The sequence below is a fragment of the Pleurodeles waltl genome, chromosome 6 (genome assembly GCF_031143425.1).
Source record: "Pleurodeles waltl isolate 20211129_DDA chromosome 6, aPleWal1.hap1.20221129, whole genome shotgun sequence".
Taxonomy (NCBI): domain Eukaryota; kingdom Metazoa; phylum Chordata; class Amphibia; order Caudata; family Salamandridae; genus Pleurodeles; species Pleurodeles waltl.
This window is the reverse complement of record NC_090445.1, coordinates 168,467,472-168,481,063: the sequence shown is the minus strand read 5'-3', so window position 1 is coordinate 168,481,063 and position 13,592 is coordinate 168,467,472. Positions and strand designations below refer to the sequence as shown.

At 43.4% G+C, this 13,592-nt stretch overlaps 1 protein-coding gene across 2 annotated transcripts in view; it reads right to left on the bottom strand.

Annotated features, from left to right (window-relative positions):
- The window catches only part of PSME3 (proteasome activator subunit 3), a 201,045-nt gene that overhangs the window by 112,381 nt on the left and 75,072 nt on the right, over positions 1–13,592 (bottom strand). For both annotated transcript variants that reach the window (XM_069237733.1, XM_069237734.1), the window contains 2 exons: positions 3,922–3,989; positions 3,774–3,828 (listed from right to left, as the gene is read on the bottom strand). In XM_069237733.1, the coding sequence (XP_069093834.1) occupies positions 3,774–3,828; positions 3,922–3,989 (123 nt within the window). The remainder of the gene's footprint in view (positions 1–3,773; positions 3,829–3,921; positions 3,990–13,592) is intronic.

The window sequence follows — 13,592 nt, the reverse complement described above, 5'->3', positions numbered from 1 at the left end:
GACTTACATTGCGAACCCGACGCTGGTTCTAACACTGCACCCGGTCGCCCCCGCGCCGCTGAGGGTGAAATTTCTGTGTGGGCTTGTGTCCCCCCCCGGTGCCCTACAAAACCCCCCTGGTCTGCCCTCCGAAGACGCGGGTACTTACCTGCAAGCAGACCGGAACCGGGGCACCCCCTTCTCTCCATTATAGCCTATGCGTTTTGGGCACCACTTTGAACTCTGCACCTGACCGGCCCTGAGCTGCTGGTGTGGTGACTTTGGGGTTGCTCTGAACCCCCAACCGTGGGCTACCTTGGACCAAGAACTGAACCCTGTAAGTGTCTTACTTACCTGGTAAAACTAACAAAAACTTACCTCCCCCAGGAACTGTGAAAATTGCACTAAGTGTCCACTTTTGAAATAGCTATTTGTGAATAACTTGAAAAGTATACATGCAATTGAAATGATTCAAAGTTCCTAATGTACTTACCTGCAATACCTTTCAAACCAGATATTACATGTTAAATTTGAACCTGTGGTTCTTAAAATAAACTAAGAAAATATATTTTTCTATAACAAAACCTATTGGCTGGATTTGTCTCTGAGTGTGTGTACCTCATTTATTGTCTATGTGTATGTACAACAAATGCTTAACACTACTCCTTGGATAAGCCTACTGCTCGACCACACTACCACAAAATAGAGCATTAGTATTATCTATTTTTACCACTATTTTACCTCTAAGGGGAACCCTTGGACTCTGTGCATGCTATTCCTTACTTTGAAATAGCACATACAGAGCCAACTTCCTACAGTGTAAAAGGATTTGCAGATCACGCAGGACCATGACGGAGCAGATTGCTTCAAAAGTATATTTTTAGTATCCCAGTGAGTGGCCTCCTAAAAACACTTGAAGTAGTCAGCAAGCATCAAATGTAAGTCATTGACTAAGGTTCTATGCACCTGTATCATATACTCAGGTAGTGCTTGCACCACTTCAGCACGAGTCCACACCGCATCAGTCATGAGTTCCTCAAAAGGCTGGACAGAACCCCTTGTATTCTTCACTGGATTCTTGAATTACAGACTCTAGCGTTTTGCAATTAGTTAATAATCCTTAGTACATCCGTTATTACTTCCAAATCAGTAAACTGATCTGAATCACCCAAAGTGTCATTCATATCATAAATGCCCTTTACTCTTTCAGTATTTATTTCATTAACTGAATCGTGTCAACAGTAAAAAGAACCAATTTCAGAGCATGTTACTGAATAAGGAGCATCAGCAGTGTTAAATGATATCACTACTGTACGGCAAATTAACAGTCCAATATGAACGTTGTGACTAGTACTTGATGCCGCAAAACAAATAATTTGTTGCTTCAAGCACTTATTGTAGAAACGCTCCAATTGAGATGTTCAGTTGGCCATGATTATAGTGCTAGCACCATTTAATTTATGTCCACCCTTGATAGTGGTCTGGTTCTGAGATAGTGTTAACATCCTGAACATATTTATATATGTATTTAATACTTTGAGAATCTTGATTTGCTTTTTTATTGCTTGCTACTTACAAAGTTAATGATGCAACAACAATTACTGATTATTAAATCAAAATCAGTATGCAGAGCAGTGGGACCAGCCCACAACACCAGCTAATTGGGAGCAGTTATAAAATTACTTCAGGTTTCCAATGAATTGTCCAATAGATTACAAACTGAAAATAGAGTTTACTTCCAAGCCGGCTAATATTACTAAAGTTATCACTAAAATAGTTAAAGTTCAATTGCAAGGGCATTTACAATCAATAAAGGTTTGCTACTAATAAGGTTATAGCCCCATCATCACAAACCTAGTAAATAATAAATAGTTTGCTCCTGTACAGTTCGTTACTAGGTTTCTTATACAACTATAACGCATATATTGGTCTGCATGGACATCTCTTTTTTCACTTATATACTCTATCACTCCTTCCTTTACCCTCTGCGGGGAAACAGTCCAACAATGGAGTCGATGACCATGCGCAATGGAACCGAAGAGGAGGAGTCACTCGATCCTGTGACTCTAAAAGACTTCTTTGAAGAAAAATAACTTGTAACACTCCGAGCCCAACACTTGATGTCGGAATCAATAGGCATAGCATGTATATCTGCAGCTGCACATGTCATCGAAAATATATTCTGGAACACTAAAGAGCCATTAAGAATTCCTCATACCCAGTTGCGAGACATTGGTCAAAGATGCATAACCGAGGTACCAACTGTTTGGTATATTTTGGAATTGATAAAATCGAGAGAAACATGCATGGAGGGGACTGAGAGAGACTCCTTAGGATAAGGGAATCAGAATATAATATTCTCCTTGGGACTAAGACACGGGGGGGTCTAAACAAGGATGAGTAACTTTATGTACATGTAGGGTTAATGTGACAATTTAATAATGAATAGGCGTGCTCTCTCTCTTTGATTTCCCCCAATAGGCGCTCTGGTTAGTTTTCATACATAGGTAGTGGTTGAAACTTGTGGCATTCCCATGTTATTTTCATTAGTTAAAGGTTTCAGGCATGAGGGTACCTTGTTTTTCTGGCATGGAGAATAATTAATTTGCTACTTGGTAACCTTATCTGGAACGGGCAATATGATTAACTATAAGTGGTAATGATGCTGGAAATATTTTAGTTATGCATCTAATGTTCTAAATTGTTTTGCTAGTTTTATTTTATCTTATTTTAATTATTTAATTCATCCCCCTTTTTTTTGCAGTTAGTAATTATGGAACATATAGTGAAACCATTTGGGTTTCCCTGCTGATGGTAGTATTTCTTTTATGTCTATGAATAAGGGGTATATAAGGTCAGACAGGAAAGTGCACAGGTTTTTTTCAATTTGGCCATGATGAAGACACTTTTGTGTTGAAACGTGTTGCCATCTTAGAAGTAAAAATTTTTATTGGATTTCTTTTTTTGAATTGTTATTTCAAATAAAGCCTTGTGCTTGAGAAGATGACACGTTGGGTGCGACTTCTTTTTTCTGCTTTTGAATGAAGTGGCAGAAATAATATATTCATTTTTAACGGACGACATGACCGTTTGTCTGCACTTTCCTAAACGGGAGCAATGCTGGAGTGGTTGCAATAGGTGAAGGTTGTTACAGATCCTGGCTGCATAGGCAGAAAAGGGATGCTGCTGTAATTTTTTTTTTTTTACATTTTTTTTTCTTCCACACTTCAATATACAATCTGATGGAGCACTGGCTTGCAGGTGCAGCAAAAACCAGCGATGGTGATCTTGCCTGCAAGATACTTGGAGGGGTGGTGGTTCTGGTCATGATGGCTTTGTAAATAGTGCAGCTGATTTTGAAGATGGCGTGGGCCGGCAGGGGGGAGTCAATAGAGTGCCATCATTCCACAGTCAGTTACTTGGTTTCCAGGGCACTGCTTTTGAATGCCTTCGTTTATGCCTTTAGTAGATGAGCAAATAGATCCTGAACATTTGTGAATTAAATATTTACATAATCTCAAACTACAATGCAATTGATCAGAAATAGGATCATGCTATTTAATAGCTGTACTGCAGGCAAACTGTTCAAAATAAATTCACTGGTGCAAGCGCCACTAAATCAAACATGCTTTTAAATGACTCCCACTTAAAAAGTAGATAGTAATCTCCTAAATATCAGTGTAGGATGGGGGTTAATCCAGGTAACATCAATCTTAATGAAAACCGCTACTGCCTGAACTACAAGAGCACAAGTATCAAATGCATGCATAACACATGAAGTCAACTTTACTCACCACATGTGGATATTTTGCTATCTTTGATACCAATTTGGCTCTGGTGATATAATATCTAGTAAAAGATAAAGGGGAAATAAGAGCTTATGTTGAGGACATGTGTGCCTAAATGCCTGAAGGAAGAGGGGAATAAACTGAAGAAGCTCACCTAGAAATCTGGTCCAAGTAAGATGCTGCTTCACTTTCTACTGTCCGGAGTTCAGCCACTGTTTCTTCCTGCAGAAAGATTCAAATGGATAGAATAGAAGAGTGGTGATGAATACTCAATGCTTCGGTTAAAACTAGTTTGCATGACTGCACCAAGAGCTACTGGAGTTCTGGTGAAAAGAGAAATATAAACATAATAGCAAACATTATCAGGTTGGCAGAAAATGTTACATGCCTTCAGTAATCATCTTACTAGCAGATACTCCATCTACCTGCAGAGTGCACACCTTTGAATATCCCAGGTGCCAGACTGGATCTGGAAACTTCTGATGCAGCCTTCTAGCAACAGTAGAGGGTGCTTGCTCCACCCTGATGCCAGAACTGAAGTTGGGTGACATCACTGGCAATATAAGGCACTCACCCCAGCAACCCAACATCAGTTCTCATCCATTTTTAAACAGACTCATCAGCCAGCAGTAGCTTGGTTCTATTGCCATTGAGAGTGCATGAAGCACACGCCTGGGCATACCCTCCCCACTTAAGGTGGCACACTAGAGTATACAAAAAGTGATGGATGGAATGCTTGAATTAATGCAGCCACAGGTAAGTACTTGGGCTGCATCCCAATCTATCGTTATTTTGCACACCATGACACCACAGTTTAGAACCAACTATATACAAACTCAGTCTCAGCTATTTCTATATTTCACAGTGCATAGTTGTAGGACAATGGCTCCTTATTGCGATTAAACCACCCCCCCCCTTCACAATTTTAGCCTGATATTGACGCTGGCTTGGCTGATAGTGTGCTGGGACCCTGCTAACCAGGCCCCAGCACCAGTGTTCTTGCACTTAAAATGTACTATTGTTTCCACAATTGGCACGCCCCTGGCACACAGATACGTCCCTTGTAAAAGGTATCAGTGGTACCATAGGCCCTATGACCAGGGAAGATCCCTAAGGGCTGCAGTATGTGTTGTGCCACCCTAAGGGACCCCTTACCTAACACATGTACACTGCCATTGCAGTGAGTGAGTGAGTGAGTGAGTGAGTGAGTGAGTGAGTGAGTGAGTGAGTGAGTGAGTGAGTGAGTGAGTGAGTGAGTGAGTGAGTGAGTGAGTGAGTGAGTGAGTGAGTGAGTGTGTGTTGGTGGGGAGAAAAAGGCAAGTCGACATGGCATCCCCCTCAGGTATCGATGCACACAAAATATGTGGCATAGGTAAGTCACCCCTCTAGCAGGCCTTAAAGCCCTAAGGCAGGGTGCAACATACCACAGATGAGGGCATAGCTGCATGAGCAATATGCCCCTACAGTGTCTAAGTCCACTCTTAGACACTGTAAGTACAGTGTGGCCATATTAAGTATAAGGTCTGGGAGTTTGCCAAAATGAACTCCACAGCTCCATAATGGCTACACTGAATACTGGGAAGACGAGTTTCTGACCTCCCGGGGTAAGAGACTGTGTTCTGAGGCCAGAAACAAAGCCTGCACTGAATGGAGGTGCTTCAGACCTCCCCCCTGCAGGAACTGTAACACCTAGCAGTGAGCCTCCAAGGCTCAGGCTTCGTGTTACAATGCCCAAGGGGCACTCCAGCTAGTGGAGATGCCTGGCCCCGGACACAGCCCCCACTTGTGGAGGCAAGTCCTGGGAGATAATGAAAAAACAAGGAGTCACCACTCCCTCAGCCAGGTCCACCCATAAGGTGACCAGAGCCGAAGTGACCACCTCAATGGAAAATCCTCCATCTTGTTTTGGAGGATTTAGCCCAATAGAGATCGGGAGGTGCTCCCCTCCTCAAAGGGAGGGAACACAAGGAGGGTGTAGCCGCCCTCAAGGACAGTAGCCATTGTATTTAGGGGTGACCCTGAACCCAAGAAATCAGATTTCCTGATGACCTGAAGAAGGACTGCTGACCTGAAAGCCCTGGAGAGAAGACAGATGACAACTGACTTGGCCCCAGCCCTACCGGCCTGTCTCCGGACTCAAAAACCTGCAACAGCGTTGCATCCAGCGGGAACAGCGACCTCTGCAGACTCAGAGGACTGCCATGCAACCCAAAGGACCAAGAAACTCACATGGACAGAGGGTGTCTAAACAACCAAGAAGAAACCATCTTTAAAGAGGCTCCAGCCTCACTCCAGAAGCGTGTGTCCCCAACACTCTGCACCCGACGCCCCCAGCTTGTGTCCAGAGAAGCCAACACTGCAGCGAGGACCCCCAGGCGACTCCCACGACGTGGCCACCCTGAGAAGACCTCCCTGCAGCCCCACGGCAACACCTGCAGAGAGAATCCAGAATCACGCTAACCACATCCAGAGGGAATTGAAAGGAATTACAATGACGCTACTCATTGTCCACACATTAAAACTTTATCCAGCGACTGGGGTGCACAATCAGATCCCGTGATTGGGAGAGAAGGTCCACCGAGCGGAAGTCCAAGCTGCACACAGGGAAATGAGCAGGTCTGTGTACCTGAACCTTCTCGGCCAGTCTGGGGCAATGAGAATAGTTTAGGCCTAGTACCAGTGAATCTACCTCAGATGTCAAGGAATCAAGGGTATGGAAGGAAAAGCATAGTGAACAGAAAACCTTCAACCCCAATTGAAAAGCATCTCAGGCTTTTCCGGACTGAAGCGGGCAATGGGCGCTGGAGCAAGTGGCAAAAAGATCCACCTCAAGCACATCCTGAACCAATTCGTGGTGGAGACACCACTCGTGGTTAGCAAAATGACAAACTTAGGCTGTCAACTGTCAAATTCGCTGAACCTGCTAGGTTCGCTACTTGCCACAGCTAAAGAGAAGGTCAATGGTATACCAATACTGCCTTTGGGGATTGGGTGCTTGGTCTTGATATTACTCCTCTTCAGGCAGCTGAGATGCTCTTCTTGATTTCATTCTCTTGAAAGATGGCAGGTGAGACGCTTGAAGAGGTGGTGCTAGCAATGCTCGTAACTAACCAGAAGCTGCACCATTTTTAAAATATATTGGAGAACATTACCAGGGGATTGCTCAGCGCCAAAGGTGGGCTGTCGAGTGGAGCCCCGTGTGGGCCACAGGTTGTTCCTCCAAAATTATCCAACATAGCCTAAAGAAAAAGGATGAATGTGCACCAGACCCTGGGAAATCTGGGTACGCCTGCATACCCATAGATGTTAGGGAAGAATACCTGTGCGGTCAGAGAAATCTGAGGGATAAGGCCACTAACTTTGGCTGTGGAGTGGAAGGACCTGGTGCAAAGCATGAGCCAGACACTTACCCATGGCCTTTGACTTCCTGGGTTAGGAGGACTGCTTTTTTGTGATGCACCTTCTTTTCCTGCAAAGACTTGGGGAAGAGCAAGATGGAGACCTGGGCCTCATCCTAGACTTAGTCCTTGGCCGACGAGGACCCCCAAGGCCATCTCCAGCAAAGGACATGAAGCGCTCCACCTCCTACTGTGAAGTCCTTTGGTTCATCTGAAGGTAGAGTTCACGAGGAAGACTTGGGCCTCGATCTCAGACACCAAAGAAAATCATTTGGATCTGTGATGGACATATGTCTACCACATCAACTTGAGGTTTTAAACTCAAACTTAATTGGTGGGGGCATGTCCCCAGAACTAAATCCATAATATGCAGTAAAGCAAAAAGAAACTCTTCACGTCAAAGTTAAGGAGAGATGTTCCGGACCCATTAGTTACTTACCGGAACAGCTTTACCTTCAGTAACTTATTTTCTGGTAGATATTTCAATTGGAGATTCCAAATGTTGTAAAGTTTCCCCAGGTAGCAGACTGTATCCGGAAACATTAAAACAGTTCTCTTGTGCCTCAACAGGTGGTGTTGTGCGGCTCCATGTTACATCTGTCTACTCCAGATGTGACGTCGGATATATATATATATATATATATATATATATATATATATATATATATATATATATATATATATATATATATATATATATATATATATATATATATATATATATATATATATATATATATATATATATATATAGTTATTTTTCTATATTTCCAACAACAAATCAGTCTCTCAGGCAGAACACTCTGACTGCTGGTGCCAGCGTTAGGGACAAGACCGGAGTCCCTCATTAAATATCTAACAAAAAAGGGGGCCCTGCACTCCTGGAAGCTTTCTCCTTGAAGTTTTATTTGACTGATAACAGCATCAAACAAGCACCACAGCACCACAATGCGTTTCGACTGTCCGTCTTTATCAAGTGGATTTAAATCTGTGTTCTCGCGTTATTTCCATCAACATAGCTTTTATATGTGTTGAGGCCTTATGGGATCCGTAGTTGTCAATATAGCCCACCTGGGGCTTCTTATTCGCACTGTGACATAATTAATTAATTAACGCGGCTCCTTTTGTTTAAATGTGCATTGGTTTTAGTTCTGATTGCAATGTTCAACATACTTTCAAGATCGGAATCATTCACCAGCCGTGTTTGTTGTTTTAACCCAATAACCTTTTCACAGCAGTTATCTGATTCTGCACGTATTTCTGGATTCCAAACTGCTTGAAATACAATAAAATAAAACATTGCTCTGTCTTTTGTGTGTGTGTATATATATATATATATATATATATATATATATATATATAAATATAAATAAAATGTCACTTACCCAGTGTACATCTGTTTGTGGCATGAGACGCTGCAGATTCACATGCTGTGCATATCCCGCCATCTAGTGTTGGGCTCGGAGTGTTACAAGTTGTTTTTCTTCGAAGAAGTCTTTGAGTCACGAGATCGAGGGACTCCTCCCCTTTCGGCTCCATTGCGCATGGGCGTCGACTCCATCTTAGATTGTTTTCCCGCAGAAGGTGAGGTAGGAGTTGTGTATATAGTAATAGTGCCCATGCAATGGAGTAAGTATGTATGTACATAATGTGACTAAAAGTGATATATTTACAAATTTACAAGTTTAATTTTTTGTCAACTTAAAACGGCTACAGGCTCCCGGGGAGGTGGGAGGGCGCATGTGAATCTGCAGCGTCTCATGCCACGACAGATGTACACTGGGTAAGTGACATTTTCCGTTCGATGGCACGTGTAGCGGCAGATACACATGCTGTGCATAGACTAGTAAGCAGTTATCTCCCCAAATGCGGTGGTTTAGCCTGTAGGAGTTGAAGTTGTTTGAAATAATGTCCTTAATACTGCTTGTCCTACTGTGGCTTGCTGTGTTAACACATCCACGCAGTAATGCTTGGTAAATGTAGGAGGCGTAGACCATGTGGCTGCCCTACAGATTTCAGTCATTGGTATGTTTCCTAGAAAGGCCATGGTGGCACCCTTCTTTCTAGTGGAGTGTGCCTTTGGTGTAATGGGCAGTTCTCTTTTTGCTTTTATATAACAGGTTTTAATACATTTAACTATCCATCTGGCAATGCCTTGTTTGGATATTGGATACCCTGTCTGAGGTTTTTGGAAAGCAACAAACAATTGTTTTGTTTTGCGAATTTGTTTGGTTCTATCAATGTAGTACATTAGTGCCCTTTTGATGTCTGATGTATGCAATGCTCTCTCAGCTACAGAATCTGGTTCTGGGAAGAACAATGGGAGCTCCACTGTTTGATTTAAGTGGAACGGTGATATAACTTTAGGTAAGAATTCAGGATTTGTGCGTAGAACTACTTTAGGTTTGTGTCTCTGTATAAAGGGTTCTTGTATGGTAAAGGCTTGTATTTCACTTACTCTTCTGAGAGATGTGATAGCTATTAGAAAGGCTACTTTCCATGTTAAGTACTGTATCTTACATGAGTGCATGGGTTCAAATGGTGGACCCATGAGTCGTGTTAATACGATGTTGAGGTTCCACAAAGGAACTGGTGGCGTTCTTGGCGGGATAATCCTTTTCAAACCCTCCATAAATGCTTTTATGACTGGGATTCTGAATAATGAAGTTGAATGCGTAATTTGCAGATAAGCCGAAATTGCTGTGAGATGTATTTTAATGGATGAAAAAGCTAACTTGTACTTTTGTAAGTGTAGTAGGTAGCTTACGATGTTTTTTGCAGATGCGTGTAATGGTTGGATTTGATTATTAGGGCAGTAATAAACAAACCTTTTCCACTTATTTGCGTAGCAATGTCTTGTGGTTGGTTTCCTAGCCTGTTTTATGACCTCCATGCAATCTTTTGTAAGGTCTAGATGTCCGAATTCTAAGATTTCATGAGCAAAAAAATCGCTAGATTTAGTGATGCTGGATTCAGGTGTCTGATCTGTTGTTTGTGTTAACAGATCTGGTCTGTTTGGCAGTTTGATATGAGGCACTACTGATAGGTCTAGTAGTGTTGTGTACCAAGGTTGTCGTGCCCAAGTTGGTGCTATCAGTATTAGTCCGAGTTTGTTTTGACTCAATTTGTTTACTAGATACGGAAGGAGTGGGAGAGGGGGGAAAAGCGTATGCAAATATCCCTTACCAACTCATCCATAACGCATTGCCTTGAGTGAGGCTGTGGGTACCTGGATGCGAAGTTTTGGCATTTTGCGTTTTCTTTTGTTGCGAATAGGTCTATTTGCGGTGTTCCCCATCTTTGGAAGTAAGTTTGTAGTATTTGGGGATGAATTTCCCATTTGTGGATCTGTTGGTGATCTTGAGAGAGATTGTCGGCTAATTGGTTTTGAATTCCTGGTATGAATTGCGCTATTAGGCGAATGCGGTTGTGAATCGCCCAATGCCATATCTTTTGAGCTAAGAGACACAATTGTGTCGAATGTGTCCCTCCCTCTTTGTTCAGATAATACAAGGTTGTCATGTTGTCTGTTTTGACAATAATGTGTTTGTGGGTTATTAGTGGTTGAAATGCTTTCAATGCTAGAAATACTGCTAGTAGTTCTAAGTGATTTATATGAAGTTGTTTCTGTTGAGTGTCCCATTGTCCCTGGATGCTGTGTTGGTTGAGGTGTGCTCCCCACCCTACCATGGAAGCATCTGTTGTGATCACGTTTTGAGGCACTGGGTCTTGGAAAGGCCGCCCCTGGTTTAAATTTATAGTATTCCACCATTGAAGCGAGGTGTATGTTCTATCTTGAAGTGGACCCTGTGCTTGTGACCATTGTGATGCTAGGCACTGTTGTAAGGGCCGCATGTGTAATCTTGCGTTTGGGACAACGGCTATGCATGAGGACATCATGCCTAGTAGTTTCATCACTAATTTTACCAGGAACCTTTGGTTTGGGTGCATGGCCTGTATTACGTTTTGGAATGCCTGTATCCTTTGTGGGCCTGGAGTGGCAATCCCTTTTTTTGTGTTGATTGTTGCTCCTAAGTACTGTTGCATTTGACACGGCTGTAGGTGTGATTTTTGGTAGTTGAGTGAGAACCCTAGCTTGAAGGGTTTCTATAACATATTTTGTGTGTTGAGAACACCGTTCTTGCGTATTGGTTTTGATTAACCAATCGTCCAGATACAGGAACATATGTATTTGCTGTCTTCTGATATGGGCTGCCACTACGGAAGGCATTTTGTAAAGACTCTTGGCGCTGTTGTTATCCCGAATGGCAACACTTTGAACTGGTAATGTATCCCTTGGATTACAAACCTTAAGTATTTTCTGTGGGAAGGATGTATGGGTATATGGAAATACGCATCCTTGAGGTCTAATGTGGTCATGTAGTCTTGTTGTTTGAGCAAGGGGATTATGTCTTGAAGTGTCACCATGTGAAAGTGATCTGATTTGATGTAAAGATTTAGTGTTCTGAGATCTAAGATAGGTCTTAGAGAGTTTTGTCCTTTTTGGGTATGAGAAAGTACAGGGAGTAAACACCCGTTCCTTTCTGATGATTGGGTACTAGTTCTATTGCGTCTTTTTGGAACAACGATTGGACCTCCAGTTGTAATAGATCCATGTGTTTGGACATGTTGGGTGTTTTCGGTGGGACATTTGGAGGGAATTGTAGGAATTCTATGCAATAACCATGTTGGATAATGGCTAGGACCCACATGTCTGTTGTTATTTCCCCCCAGTTTTGGTAAAAATGTGTTAGTCTCCCCCCCACTGTGTTGGGGATTTGTGACACTGGAGTCACTGTTTATTTTGCGGTGTCTTGGGATTTTGGAACTTCCCTCTAGTTTTAGGGAACTGTCCCCCTCTGTATTGTCCCCGAAAACTTCCCCTCTGATACTGGCTCTGGTATGTGGGCCTTGTTTGTGAGGTTGAGTGTTCTGTGCTCTGTCCCCGAAACCCCCCTCTGAACTGTGTTTTGCGAAATGTGCCTCTGCCGTTGAAAGGCATATTCAGCACCGCTTGTTGAATTTCTGGCTTGAATCCTGAGGTGCGTAGCCATGCGTGTCTCTGTATGGTGACTGCTGTATTTACAGTTCTTGCAGCTGTTTCTGCTGCATCCATTGCCGACTGTATCTGATTATTAGAGATACTCTGGCCCTCTTCCACCAATTGCACGCTTTTGGAATTCTTTGGGTAAATGCTCGATGAAGTGTTGCATTTCGTCCCAATGAGCTCTATCGTATCTCGAAAGCAAGGCCTGTGAATTGGCAATGCGCCATTGGTTGGCTGCCTGTGCCGCAACCCTTTTCCCCGCTGCGTCGAACTTGCGACTTTCCTTGTCGGGTGGTGGTGCATCTCCCGTTGTGTGTGAGTTTGCTCTTTTGCGAGCTGCACCTACTACCACTGAGTCCGGAGTTAATTGCTGCGTGATGTACACAGGGTCTGTTAGTGGTGGTTTGTACTTTTTTTGCACCCTCGGAGTGATGGCCCTGCCTTTCACAGGCTCTTGAAAGACTTGTTTGGAGTGTTTCAACATTCCAGGTAACATAGGGAGACTCTGGTACTGACTATGTGTGGACGACAGTATTAAACAAAAAGTCATCTACAATTGGTTCTGCATGCAGGGTGACATTGTGAAATGCGGCTGCTCTGGACACCCCCTGTGTGTAAGCAGTATTGTCCTCAGGTAGTGATGGCCTCGCTGGGTAGCAGTCATGACTGATCTGATACAGGCGCATCATAAAGATCCCATGCGTCAGGGTCATCTTGGCTCATCCCTGTATGCGTTGGGGATTGCATCATTGGTGGAGTGGCCATTGGTGATGGTTGTGGTGAGCGATGTGGTGACTGTGGCGGAGTTACTTGTCTTGCCACCTTTGCTTGTGGTCGTTTGTCTTTCTCTTGGAAAGCAAGTTTCCTTTTCATTCGGATTGGAGGGAGAGTTCTTATTCTCCCTGTCTCTTTTTGAATGTGGAGCCTTCTTTGCGTGTAATCTGGCTCCCCAGCCTCTAGCTCCTGGTCAAATTTGTGTCCTTGCAATTGTGAGGACAGTCCCTGCTCCTCAGTGTATGAACTTGGTTTCGGCTCCGAAGCCGGATGTTTCGGTATCGAAACTTTTTCAACCGTCTTTTTCGGCTCCGAAGACACTTTTTTGGCTTTCGGTGTTCCGATTTCTCAGTGCCGATCTTTTTCAGTGCTGGTTTCTCTATGCCGAGATTGCTCTGACCCAGTGTCTCGGGGTCGAGCCTGTTCTGTGCCGGTATCTCGACCGGAGTCGGATGACTTCGACACGTGTGTGCCCTTTTTCAGTGCCATTGGCCGATCACCTAATTTTCGGGTTAAGCCATGGCCTGCTGGCGGTGGCGTCCCCTGGGCTTATGTATTTTCCGTGAGTTTTGGCCAGGGGTGTTCTACTCACGGTTTTCGGCGTCT